Source organism: Typha latifolia, chromosome 6, assembly GCF_019914945.1.
Source record: "Typha latifolia isolate L0001 chromosome 6, TyphaL0001v2, whole genome shotgun sequence".
NCBI lineage: Eukaryota > Viridiplantae > Streptophyta > Magnoliopsida > Poales > Typhaceae > Typha > Typha latifolia.
Window position 1 is genome coordinate 2,438,144 of NC_133091.1, and position 12,900 is coordinate 2,451,043.

Below are 12,900 nucleotides of genomic sequence, written 5' to 3' on the forward strand. Positions count from 1 at the left end.
GGGCCGTGGGCTCCATTTGTTGACGTGTGAAAAAGAGTAGGCTGGTTTTTTTGACGAGTGCATGCATGGGAGTGGGTGTTGTAACAGTCTCTTTTTACCGACACAAGAGGTGGACAAGAAAACCAGGAGGGCTTCTCTCGTCAAATGAAGTAATTAATATCTCAATTAATTATAATTACTGCGAGATAAATATAATTCGATGTCTTAAAAAGAATGACTCGTCAGTGTGGCGATTTAAAATAATATCTCAAACATCATTTAGTTTGAAAAGAAATCGGTAAGACTAAGGACCTCTGTAATGTAATAAAATCAGGAACTAAAAGCTTTATGACTTTGAACCCAAGCAGATGGAAGCAGCATATATACTTGTGCTGAGAGTGCGAGCTTACAATTCATTACCAGAATGATGTAAATGTCACAAACAAAATTACAGTGATTTCACTTTCTAACATAAAAACACAAACACTTCAAACCCGAAGCTTCTTTCCACTCGGCAAATCCTCATCGTATTGCCCGCCATCATCAGTTCCTTCCTTTTCAGCTTTCTTTCTTGCGAGGATTTTGTTAATTTTGTGAAGCTCATTTGTAAGCTTCTGATCCTTGTTTTGCTTCCTTGTCTTCCGCCCATCTTGCATCTTTACTCCGAACTGGAATGCTGCCTTTGGCATCGCCTCCTTTTGCTCATTATATGTAGCCCAGTCCTCTTCCGTCTCAAAGTCCCATCTATGAAGACGACCCTTGGCCTGCTCCAAGATTATATGTTAGGAGTGCTTCAAATGTAAACCAGCATGAATTATCGTGTCAATGGTATCTAATCTGCCTGAAGCCAGTCTAAACTGACATGCATGCAAAAGGTTATCATACAAGGAGCGAATATCTTACCCGGCCACCCATGTCCATTTTTGACAAGTCATCTTCGTCATCACTATCTACTACCTCATTATTATACTCCTGATAACCAGGATAACATTCTGAGTAACTCTCAGAAATAAAATTTGGGTCCTTCTCCCGAGCATCCTTTTCTCTGAGTTGTTGGAGTCTCTGATCGTCACGCTTGAAAACAGATCCTAAGCCCCGATCTTTGTCTTCTTGAGTCATGAACCGTGGATCCTGTGCTACATTAGGCCCTGCTACTGCATCATATTCCTGAATATTTTGCTGCAAATACTGTTCCGAGTATGCCATTTGTTCAGCATACTGATAATCTGACCATTCTCCTTGGTATCCAGCAGCCACCATTTGAGCTTGAATGGCATCATACCCATTCTGCCACATGAAAGAGCAACAAAATTGTTTAAAATAATTACAACAATAAGCATGTCCTAATTCCTCAAAGATACAGTGCTCACATGAGAGAATTGGAAATGAATCGATGAATATTAAAAAGAACTCATGAGTACACAATCTGTAGCTGGAATATGGTAAAAAGGACCAACTCTATACTATACATCAACAGTTTATTAGTAGTTCAGAATTTTACTAGATATATAGGTTTACTTCTAATTCCAAAAGGAAATTCCACATATCAAACTAAAAAATTTTCAACTCACTGTTTGTTGCCAAGCCTGAGCAGGTTCAGAAGGTGGAACTGGGCCATAAACAGGCTCGCTGAAATAAGATTGCTTGTCACGGTTATGTGGAGATTCTTCCATGTCCTCTGAAACCGGGCTCTGGCTCATTTCCTTAGTAGGAATGGAGTAGTCAACTCCATCTCCTACAAATATATCCTCTTCTTCAGCCCTAGCAATGGGAGGGGCTTGTTTTTCTTTTCCATTAGCATTGATTTTGCAGGGTGGTGGTGGTGGCGGCGGTGGCGGCATTTCTTTTTCTCGCTGATACTTAGGAACAGAGCCATCAGGTTGTACAATCTTTTCTTCATCATAACCATTGCCAACAGTAGAATTTTTCCCTAGCACATAAAGGAAATATAAGCTAATATCCAAATTCCAAGATTCACTTTCATTTTCAAGAAAATAAGTCATACATCCTTGTTCCTTGTTTACATGGAGGTGAATACTGGATCCAGAAAATTCCACTAGTGACTGCACATCTGATAGTATATATCCTTGTGCAATATCATGTCAGACATCACCATTAAAGGGCGAATAATTGGCACATTCATAGATGCTTACAAAATTTAATATAATATAGTAAAAATATGGGGAATTTTTTTTATCTTTGGTAGCAGTAAATGTAATACTCTTTCCAGATACCTCTTGGTCTTACACTTTTAACCTTTTCAAATTAATTAACATTATGTAACCACTGGAAAAGAAAATAGAAAAGAAAATTCCAGTTCTTGCCTATCCATTCTTATGTCCTCTAAGACTAACAAGTCCTCTATTAAATCCTCTCTTCCGAATACCAACTCTAGTCCTGATATAGGACATTTAAGAATGAATTTCCCAATTCCCAAGAAGACATCCCAAACTGAAGATTTATATACAGATTTGCCACTTTCTCATTTATTTCTACTTACAATGATAAAATAACCTACCTTTGGTATCTTTATCCTTCTTCTTTTTCTTGAGGACCTTTCCAGATGATCCAAGGCGAAGATATGACATAATCTTAGCAATCCTATCAAGTACAGAACCATCCACATTGACAGTTACCATTTCCTAAAAGATCAAAAATATTATGGTCATGTGAATTATATAATCACAATAATGGCAACATGTTAAGAAAGGAAATAAGTAGCTTATACCTCAGGAACTGGGCAATCAGCTTTACTTCTATGGAGGGTAGTAGGGATATCATGAGTAAATCCGCCCTCCTATTTACATTAAAAAAAATAGATTACCTCTTTGTCCCTCATGGTGGTCGTTTTAGCTTTAAAAAAAAAAGAAAAAGAATTGAAACAAGAGGAGGAATATATCAGTGCATGTGAACATCTTTATAGAAAGAGGAATTAAAGTACACTGATAATCACTTACTCACAAAGTTCCACAAATCTAAATATAGTAGCATCTTATCACAGAGATACCACAAAAATCTCTTAGGAAAAACATACTGACACCGCTAATATGAGTACCAAATATTCGCAGCAACAACAATAACAACAACAAAATGAAGTTCTAGTACAAATTATTTGGAGCTGGCTATGTGGAGCATTTCCGAGGTTCTATATCAGATCCAGAGATGTCATATCATTTCTTACATAACAATAGTAACAAAAGATAAGCACACTACCTTTGCCTTCACTTCTACAAAATGAGACACCAGAGTGCAGGAAAAACACAGTACAGAGGAAGCAATAGAGTAATAAACAAGGAAAGTCAGAAGGAAAAAATAACATACCAAATCGTATATAAACACCATTCGACCAGGAAGAAACATCTCATTTGCCTTGATTACACTTTGTGGTTTTACGATCCACTGATACACAGACTAAAACAACAACAAAAAATGGCATCAAATAGTTTCCTTGTTCAAGGGTTTAGCCTTCTGATTAAATGTTTAAACTCATATTTAAAAATAATTCAAAGTCAATGACTAAATGTACCTTTGCAGTTGCAGTACGGAATGAGACTGCTTGATCTTCTTTTGTTACTCTGTGGAGAGACAATATATCCTTGTCAATTGTTATAGAAGTGCAAACATGCAAATGATGTTCAAAATTTTATATCAAGAAAAACTGTGAGCATGATTGCAGAAGTCAAGGGTTACTGAAGAAAAACAGATTATATTTTTTGGGGAGTTTGCGGTAGTGAAATACTACTCTCAGTTATCATGCAAATAGTTCATATAAAGGCAACAGCTTCACTGCAGATAATTGAATGATATATCTTTTATCATGGCAGGAGAACCAGAGAGAGTAAATGGCAGTACATAATATTTGGTGTGCTCACAAGAAAATTGCTTGCAAAATCTAAAGAAATGAGACGGCATACAAATTTTCTAGTGAGGCCAGCCCAAGCCCTTATTCATGTGCATACACAAAAAGATGATATATTCATACCCAATCTCCAACCAATCAAAGTGCTTAGAAATATCAAGAGAAAAGTGAATTTATGTAAGGAGAGAAGTAGAAAAGTGCAAAAAATAAAGAAAAGAGATTAATAGAAAAGATAATGTAACATGATAGTGGGAAATTAATCAGTCATAGTATCTCTTTTAGATATCAATAAACTCTGGTTTACATATAAAAGCCATCATGAATATTCCCTGTTTCCTAATGTAAAGGGACAAGACATTGAAGGTTAAGTGCAAGTGAAATGAAGTGATTATGCTCATGTGATACATAGCTTAAGTTTAGACCAAAGTATCTGTGATGTATCCATAAGAACGCAGTTCAATTGCTCATGCAGGTCATATGAGAAAACTAATAACTCTTCCAATTAATTTGCAAGACTGAAATCCTCTATTTACTAGCAAAGGTTAACACAGTGTAAGGTTTAATTTAGGATTCTGGCATAGTTTTTTTCTCCTTTCTTTCTTTTGTAAATGACTAATTTCATAGCAAGAGTGGGTTAAGAGATATATATATTGAGACTCAGATAATCAGATTAATCAAATATCACTAGTGTCAAGGCCAAGAATTAAAGTAAGTAAAAATAACAAGGAACTTTGCCTAAGAACTAATAACCAATTCTTCAAGCTAGAGCAGGACGTAATACAGCAAATTCTACATTAACAAAGAAACACACCTTGGCTTTCCATCCTTTCCATCTTCGGCATCAGGTTTCTTATCAATTTCACTCTTTACTTTATGAAGCAAAGCATAATCCAAGCCTTTAACTAAATGGGTATGCTCCAGGTCACCTGAAAACAAGAAAAAGGTTTCAGAACACTCTTCCAAACAGCTAATCAAGACAAATATAGTCTCTTCTAAGTTGGCTTCAAATGTCTTGAGCAATGTTGCCAATCATATATCAAGTCATATTCAAAATAAATAAATTTAAGACAATCTATCAAGTTTCTTTTCTCTCCTAAATCTGGAAGAGAAAGATGACAATTCAGACTTCAGAGACCTAACAATGTTGTCAAAAGCATTTCCAATTAAACTCAAATATGTCAATAATACATATATGAAAGAATTCATAAAAGAATGGTAGAATAAACTGCTTAACAAAAAGATTAAATGATAAATTAGCATGGATAACTCGTGTTTCCCTTCAAATCAGTCAAAAGGTAATCAGCCTACAAACCTCCAAGGTACTTGCTGTTCTCGATAGATATTTTATGTGCATCTGCTAGCCTGAAAAAATGAAAATAGAAGACACTCGGTATATTCTCAAGCAAACAAAGGAAGATGGATAAGGAGAAAGTCTCATAGGTAAGAATTCAATGATGAATTACCTCAAATCAACTGTCCCTGGGGGAGCTACTGCATGAAACGAGCCAAGCTCTGTGGGCTCATAGTCAGGGTTTTGATCTTCTCTGCGCTCCTTAGCACGATCTCGATATCTAGGTGTTTCTGGTTCTTCCCGCTTCTCCTCTCTATTATTCAGAAGAGGTTAAATAAAGCTTGTACAAAACACCATAAATTGGAGAAAGGAAATGAATTGTGGATCTAATTGTAAGTTTGGCATCGCTAAAGTTTTCTGTTTCCATAACTGTTAAACAATTCTAGACCAGAAAGAAGTATAGCTTCATAGATGCTACTGTTCTTTCTATAACTTAGCACATGCTACTGTTTTTTCTATAATTTAGCACCTCTTCTCAATTCCATTAATTGGAATCCATAAAGTTCTGGAACTGCTTCTTCTGTCTACTGATATGATTGAAGCCCTCACCCAAATTCAACGCCAAAACAACAGTTTCTTAAAGTAGAAAAAACACGCATAGACATCAAATATGATTCCAAAACCAAAAATATATAAAATAAAAAAGAAAGACAACTTATGCAAACAGATAAATACATCTTCCAAAAGGGGATGCGCAATGACCCCTCAATTTATCCAAGTAATAAGAACTTAAAAATAACGAGCAGCACTCTCGTGTGTATCAGAAGTAATCGAAGGAACATACATGGCGTCCACAATTTTGGCCCATAATTTGCACTAGTCGCATGTAGCCTAGCATCAACCCTAGCTTCATCCCAACACTTAATAGATGGCAACAAACTTATAAACCAGATAACACTACCGATTCATTGATGAAATGTCGGTGAATTAGACAGTAGACAAATCAAAGATCAAAATCAAAGGCTTTCTTCCAGGTCATCTCAATTCCTTTATCTAAAAGTATAAACAGGTCCCCAAATTGCACTATCTAAGTTGCAATATCATACCATATGTAAGAATAAGAAGAAGAAATCCATGGGGCAAAGTAACACGTACTTGCGGCGCATCATCTTCTCCTTGTAATTATTCTTCTTCGCCGAAGCCATCAGAAATCTTGTAACTTTATCTTCTCGTTGTAATCTCTCTATTCAACTGCACAACTTCGCTATATACACAAAAAAAAAGGAGCTTCATGAGGTAAAATTCGAACGAATCAGTAAATAAAAGAGATGCCACAGCTCACATGCCTTTGCTGCTAGGGTTTCCTCTTCCGTATTCGAGCTCGATTCGATTGTTCCGGTGTTCGATTCGTCGTTAGGGTTCGACGAAATTTTTTGAGGTTTTCTTCAAGTGAGGGAGAGACAGAGAGAGATCGAGGAGGAATTGAGATAATATTGGGCTCGTGCTTGGCCCAATATTCCTCGGTCCAGATTAGCATGTTAGGCCCAAGTTAGGGCTACATATCCCACTGTAAATTCATCAAAAGCACCCTAACTTTTATTTTTATTATCATTCACACCCTATAATATTATATCATAAATATTTATTATATTTTAACTTAAACCTTACAGCATTTGATAGAATAAAACATATTCCATTTTACTTTAAATAAAAAATTAAAATACCTAAAATATCTCTCATTTAACCTTAAAATTTGTCTCTCTATTTCTAACATTCTAAGACCAAGATATCTTGTACTTTCTAACATTCTAACATAATAACATAGCATTATTTTGCTCGAATGATATGCTTTTGAATACTTTTCTCATATCCTTTTGTCCAACTGCAATGTGTAATGCAGAGCATTCTTTTGCTTGAATTTGATTTATACTTTTAGATACTTTTGATGTACAAAACAACACAGTGAAGATGATTCGAACTGAACTCTGATTACAAGTTCCTTTTCCTTTCTTGGTCCTTAAGAGATGGATACTTTTCCATCCATAGATTCTTCCTACAATAACGTCCCTTTAGAAACTTTATGCAGGGTTTAAGTCATTCTACGAGCGAATATATCAGGTAGCTTTGTTCCAAGCTAAATAAAGTATCTCTATACAGGCTTCAAAGAATTGGATAAACTCCCAGAAACTCATAGTTTATCCACCTTACGAACAACTTATCCAGGCAGCATCTGCATACTAGTCAACCAGATAATTGAAATTGCAGAACATCACATAAGACTAGATAAATAAATTTTCTATCCAAAATCTGCACTATGGTATAACATTTACAGGAAAAAAATATACATTCACCGTTGTAGTACTCTCTCTCTCTCTCTCTCTCTCTCTCTCTCTCTCTCTCTCTCTCTCTCTCTCTCTCTCTCTCTCTCTCTCTCTCTCTCTCTCTCTCTCTCTTTCTCCTTTTCATTTGTCATGAGCTCGTAGGTTATAGGTCAGAGACACAGGCGCTAACATATTTAATCATCGAATCTATAACCTTTTTTTTAATAAAATAGTAAGACTAAACAACTGAGCTACCAAAGCTTATCAGCTTATGCTTCTTCTTTCTCATCCTCCTCAACGCCAAGTATTGATAAGCTCCTGCCAAATGCCGTCGAAACCGATCTAAATCTAGCCTCACATTCTGCCCATCCAAGTAAACTTTCTTAGTCACTTGCCATCCCTTGGCGTTGACACCATCAGGGTCTTGCAAAACTGGGTCATTCTTGCTGTACTTTTGATACAATGAGCTCTCTCCTGGGAGGATCTTGTAAGCCAGGTAGTGCAGGCCAAGCTTCTTCGCAGGCTCGCCGTAGTACGTCTCCGCCGCCCAATCGGTGCCGAGAGGCACGATCTGGATGAACACCGACCCGGGCCGCATGAACAAGAAGTGCGTCATCGCCGCGCCGTGGACTCCGACCATCGCGTCGCAGGAGTTCAACGCGCGGTAGATCCTTGCCAGCTCCGTGCTCCGCTTCGGCCTCAAGACTTGGACGCGAAACCCGAGCTCCTCTGCGGAATTCGCGAGCTCTCGCTCGTTCTCGATCGCTCTGGATCCGTTTCTCGACACGATTACCAGTTTCGGCTTCTGGGACTTGCTAGATAGGCGGCTCGAGTGCGATTCCTCGCCATCGATCGCCATGACGCGAGGTTTGTAGGCCTCGTCGAGGAGATCCCGGAAGTCGAGTATGGACTTCTTGTTGTTGTTGTTGTTGTCCATCCGAGAAGGGTCGATGGTGAGCTCGTCGTGGATCTTTAGACCGACAACGGTTTCCGGGAAGCAGTGGATCCTCCGATCGCCGGAGAAATCGATCGGAGGGTAGTCCGAGAGGCGAGAGATGACGTGTCGATACTTGGTCATCCACCAATGATGGTACTCGAGCATGACGAAGACCACCTTCCTGTTGAAATGCTGTGAGGTGATGTAGAGCGGGATGAGCCCATCGTTGAACTCGTGGTAGACGTTGCCCGTGTATCCTCCTGTGGAGAATACGACAGCGGGGACGTCGTGGTGGACGTCGCAGCGGGGAGCAGGGGACTCGTCGGCATTAGAAGGAATGGCGCGAAGGCGGAGCTCGTCGATGGTGTTCATGACGGCGGCCTCCCACTTCCGGGTGTAAGGTCTGATCCTTTCCTCGATTGGGTTGGTGGAGTTGGTCAGAAGGAAGATGGAGTTGGAGGAAGAGTGAGTTCGGACGTCGCCGCGCAAGAAGCAGACGTCGGTCCGGAAGGCGGCGCGATCGCAGCATATGGTGTTGTTGGGGAAGGAAGAGCATGGAATCGCCCACCTCTCTTCTTGGCTTCTTGCTCTGAGCTCTGCCTCCTCCTCTGTCATAAGAGAATCTGCGACACAGGAAAAAAAAATTCTAGTCCAACTTAGTTGGAAGAAGAGAACGTAGACTAAGAGATCATATATATGTAAGGGTTATTTTGCATATACACCCTCTCTAATAATATATGTTTATAGGAGTTTAAAATCAATAAAACTCATATTACCCCAAACTCTTCGTCATAGAATATTTTGATTTCAAAGGAGGTAAGTTTAAGCATAGATGAGATTGGAGCAGAGAGAGAGAGAGAGAGAGAGAGAGAGAGAGAGAGAGAGAGAGAGAGAGAGAGAGAGCTTACAGGAGAAAGGGCGAGGGTAGAAGAGCAGGAAGCAGGAGATGAAGGAGAAGAGAAAGATGAGGCGGAGGAGAACTGTGCTCGATCTCCGGCGGTGGCTAAGGTAGTATAACATCGCCGGATTCTCTACTAGTTCCTCTAAATCACCTTTCCTTTGTTGCTGGAAATAGCTACGGTGTTGATGCACCATCTTTGCATGTACTCCTTGATCACTCCAGCTAATCAAACTTGTCCTCGTAGTAGTCTTATATGTGTATGTATATATCTCTTAATGAATAGAAGATTGAGGAGTTCTAGAGGCAGAAGAGGAGAGGAAGTGGAAGGAGATATAAAACCATTGGGAGTAAAAAGAATGGCGTGGGGGATTGGAATTAGTCAAGAGACGTGGGTTTATAGGCATGGTGGAATGGGCTGATGGTGGTATAAAGGGGAGTTGGGTGATGCCCACTTTGTGGGTTTATACCTAGCAATACTTGGCAAGAAAGGTTGCTTTAAAGTAATGGGGAAAAGGGAGGTATCTTAGAAGCTTGCTGGTGTAAAATGTTCTTCCAACTGGGGAGATAAAGATTTATATATACCTCCACTCATATGAATTTTTCTAAATTTTGAGGTATAACATAGTTAGTCCAACTTTCTGATAATAGATTTAGATGATGAAAATAGTGATCTAACTTGTTAAATAACTGATTGACCTAACATCTAAATTGTAAGGTAGCACGAGCCTCTTTAATAGAATTGGGTATCATGTACGTCGCACTTGGATAGATAAAAAGATAATATAATTTGGTCCTCTATGTCATGACATAAGAATAGATAGTAAAATTAAATAAAAGTTAAAGAGAACTTTGTGGTGACCTTTGCTTTATAAGTTCCAATTACTATGATATTTATCATCATTCATCTAAGTTTGACAACTAATGGGTGTCTTAATCATATCCTAAAGATAACCTTGCCAAGACAAAATGGATAAGTCTCGTTAGTGTAATTGCTGCACTCCTGCACTTGGATAGATGTAGATTCTTCCAAACAGAAATAAACTACACGAACTAAATCTGCACTTTGTTGCTGTTGACTCTGATGCATCCTTGCAGCAAAATCTTATCAGAAAAGGTTCAGAAACTTGTCTTACTTCTAGTGTTCATAGAACATTCGTGGCTGTATCTTTCATCTAATAGTGGGATTCTAAAGGCATGCACGAGTAGATTGTGCTGTTGAAAGTTGTGTTACACGTGTCAGTCCAATTATGCTCCAGATTTGGATTCAGCTGAGAAAGATTTCATTGGTTCACTTCAGATGCAACTCAATCTAGTGGCAATTCAAACTCCAGAATTGGTTGCTCATAGCTTGACTTTTACTTGTATCACTGTTCTATGAAGGTCATCCATGACTATATAAATACCAATAAATCAATCAACTGGGGGAAGAAGATGACCTGAGTAATGCTCTGGCTTTTTTTGATTTTGTAAATTTCTGTCATAGGCCTGTACATAAGATATGCACAAGCAATTATATGTTGGAGAACCTTGTATAGACTTTTGAATGGTATAATTTGCTAACTGTTTTCAATCAAACTCCTCTCCTCTCGCAGTCTGGCTATCGCAGTGCAATGGATTTGTCGAATTCTCTCCCTTGAAAGGTTTAGTAATCTTCCAATCTCGTCGCATGATCTTGCTGATTCACCGTTCAGACCGTAGCGTAATCTTATGATGTATTCTTCCCTTGGATTTAGTTTCTTGAGAAGCTTCTCCAAATTTTGCAGGGCTATTTTTCTTGCAATAATTGGTTCTGGCCTTGACTCATCTGGCCCTGCAATAATGTCCTGCATTAATGATGAATGAGGAAAGTTAGAAGTAAGCTTTTCTTTGCTTCTTGGTGCAGTGCAACAAGCTATCAAATTACTTTACCTTGAGTGTCGCTCCTTCGCCGTTCACCGGTTGATCAATTGAGATCGGATGTCTACTTTTCTCACAAATAATTCGAACACTAGAGACACTGATCTCAAGAAAATCTGCAATTTCTTCATACGTAGGCGACCTTCTTAATCGCCTCCTTAACGTCGCAGTAGCTTCAGTAACTTTGTTCATCCCCTCACACAAGTTACCCTAAGAAATGCTAAATATGAATTTATTACTTATTGACTTAGTACAAGTAAGGTAGAAGATGCACTGAAGAAAATATATTAATCAAAGTTCTAATAACTTACTGGCAATCTAACAATCCTCGACTTGTTAACGATAGCTTTAACAATCGCTTGTTTGATCCACCAGTAGACATAGGTTGAGAGTTTATATCCTTTCTTGTGATCAAATCTCTGCGCACCGCGAATAAGTCCTATGCACCCTTCCTGGAATAGCTATCTATAGTCAGAATAAAGAACATATCAAACAAGTATGCTGAATGTTACTTGAATGAGAAATAAACTAATAACAGTTCTAACCTGGATGAGATCCTGAATGCTTAGTCCTTTACCCTGGTATGCAGTAGCAATCGAGACTACAAGGCGCTTGTAGCTCAAGATGATCCTTTCTTTACTCTCTCTTGCCCTCAGCAATGCCTTATCTCTGCTTGTCTTCTTCATCCAAGCAGATGCTGCAGGAATTCCTGAGTTAGATGGAGCTGACTCCCCCATTTGCATGCTTACAGTCTCAAGCAAGGCTTCTTCCTATCACCACAAGCTCAGATTATTATTAGAAACAGAGGATTTATTAAGTTACAGTTCATTCAATGTGTCATTTTGAAAATCTCGAAGAATTTAAGTTACAACCAATCCAGCAAAGTGTTCCCATGATGATCAAATATCTCAAATTTTGAAATGTAGCATCTGAAACCATGAATTGAATTCTAAAACAGAATTTATATAGGCTTTCAAGGATCTCAACTTAAAAAAAGAAAAAAAGAAAAAAAAGAGGCTCTTTAGACTTCTAAACAAAGTTCTAAACTAGCAGCTACAACTGCTGCCATTGAAAGATGAACAGTTGCCTACCTTGAGATAACGAGAGAATTCTGCCTCTTGTCGTGCTGTAAGATACCCCGATCGCTGTGTCCTCGACGAGCGGCGCCCCTCGGTTAAGTCAAACACATTTCCATCTTCATCCTCCTCGTCATCAGACGACAAGCCTGAATTCTTTCTCCTCTTCCTCCTCCTCCTACACCTTCTTTGCTTCCTACGTTCCAACACCGCGCTTTCTTGCAGAATTCCACCGGTAAGGGCTAGATTGAGAGCTTCGGCAGCGGCGGCGGCGGCGGCAATTGCCAAAGAGTCCTCCTGAATCACTACTAGTTGAGAATTATGAGTGGTGAGGGCAGAGGAAGGGAGGAGGAGGGAAGTGGACTGGTGTTGTTGTTGTTGTTGTTGTTGTTGTTGTTGTTGAGAGATTTGGAGGGAATTCCTTGGAAGAACGGAATGGTGGAGAGGAAGTGAGAGTGCATGCATGACTGTAGATGGATGTTTGAAGAGAGAGAGAGAGAGAGAGAGAGAGTTTACAATTGCTTATAATTGCTAATACTATCCTCTGTTTCCAACTCTCCATGGCCAAAGATATGTTTTTGCTATGTGTGATGCACAACTTGTTTCCATGTGGGAAAAGATAAGATAAAGTGGTTGGGTG

General features: G+C 38.9%; 3 protein-coding genes across 6 annotated transcripts; all 3 read right to left on the minus strand.

Annotated features, from left to right (window-relative positions):
* Positions 1-301: 301 nt before the first annotated feature.
* On the minus strand, positions 302-6,661 carry LOC140790352 (suppressor of mec-8 and unc-52 protein homolog 2). Of its 2 annotated transcripts, none has more exons than XM_073140387.1 (12): positions 6,476-6,661; positions 6,285-6,393; positions 5,302-5,442; positions 5,151-5,200; positions 4,650-4,764; positions 3,506-3,554; positions 3,301-3,390; positions 2,708-2,776; positions 2,498-2,621; positions 1,551-1,909; positions 883-1,266; positions 302-743 (listed from the first exon to the last, which is right to left on the minus strand). In XM_073140387.1, exons 2-12 carry the CDS (start codon positions 6,332-6,334, stop codon positions 468-470), a joined length of 1,707 nt encoding a protein of 568 aa, XP_072996488.1. In that variant the 5' UTR covers positions 6,335-6,393; positions 6,476-6,661; the 3' UTR covers positions 302-467. The 2 variants fall into 2 exon arrangements, with proteins under 2 accessions (XP_072996488.1, XP_072996489.1); XM_073140388.1 differs by having other exon boundaries at positions 6,285-6,388; positions 6,476-6,641.
* An 848-nt stretch (positions 6,662-7,509) lies between these two features.
* Positions 7,510-10,864, minus strand: LOC140790066 (xylan glycosyltransferase MUCI21-like). Of its 2 annotated transcripts, none has more exons than XM_073139980.1 (2): positions 10,725-10,864; positions 7,510-9,010 (listed from the first exon to the last, which is right to left on the minus strand). In XM_073139980.1, exon 2 carries the CDS (start codon positions 9,000-9,002, stop codon positions 7,689-7,691), a length of 1,314 nt encoding a protein of 437 aa, XP_072996081.1. In that variant the 5' UTR covers positions 9,003-9,010; positions 10,725-10,864; the 3' UTR covers positions 7,510-7,688. The 2 variants fall into 2 exon arrangements, with proteins under 2 accessions (XP_072996081.1, XP_072996080.1); XM_073139979.1 differs by lacking the exon at positions 10,725-10,864 and adding an exon at positions 9,296-10,121.
* On the minus strand, positions 10,269-12,862 carry LOC140790068 (RNA polymerase sigma factor sigD, chloroplastic). Of its 2 annotated transcripts, none has more exons than XM_073139981.1 (5): positions 12,276-12,856; positions 11,730-11,954; positions 11,496-11,636; positions 11,197-11,394; positions 10,269-11,111 (listed from the first exon to the last, which is right to left on the minus strand). In XM_073139981.1, the coding sequence occupies exons 1-5, from the start codon at positions 12,723-12,725 to the stop codon at positions 10,845-10,847; spliced, it is 1,281 nt and encodes a 426-aa protein (XP_072996082.1). In that variant the 5' UTR covers positions 12,726-12,856; the 3' UTR covers positions 10,269-10,844. The 2 variants fall into 2 exon arrangements, with proteins under 2 accessions (XP_072996082.1, XP_072996083.1); XM_073139982.1 differs by having other exon boundaries at positions 10,913-11,098; positions 12,276-12,862.
* Positions 12,863-12,900: the final 38 nt, after the last annotated feature.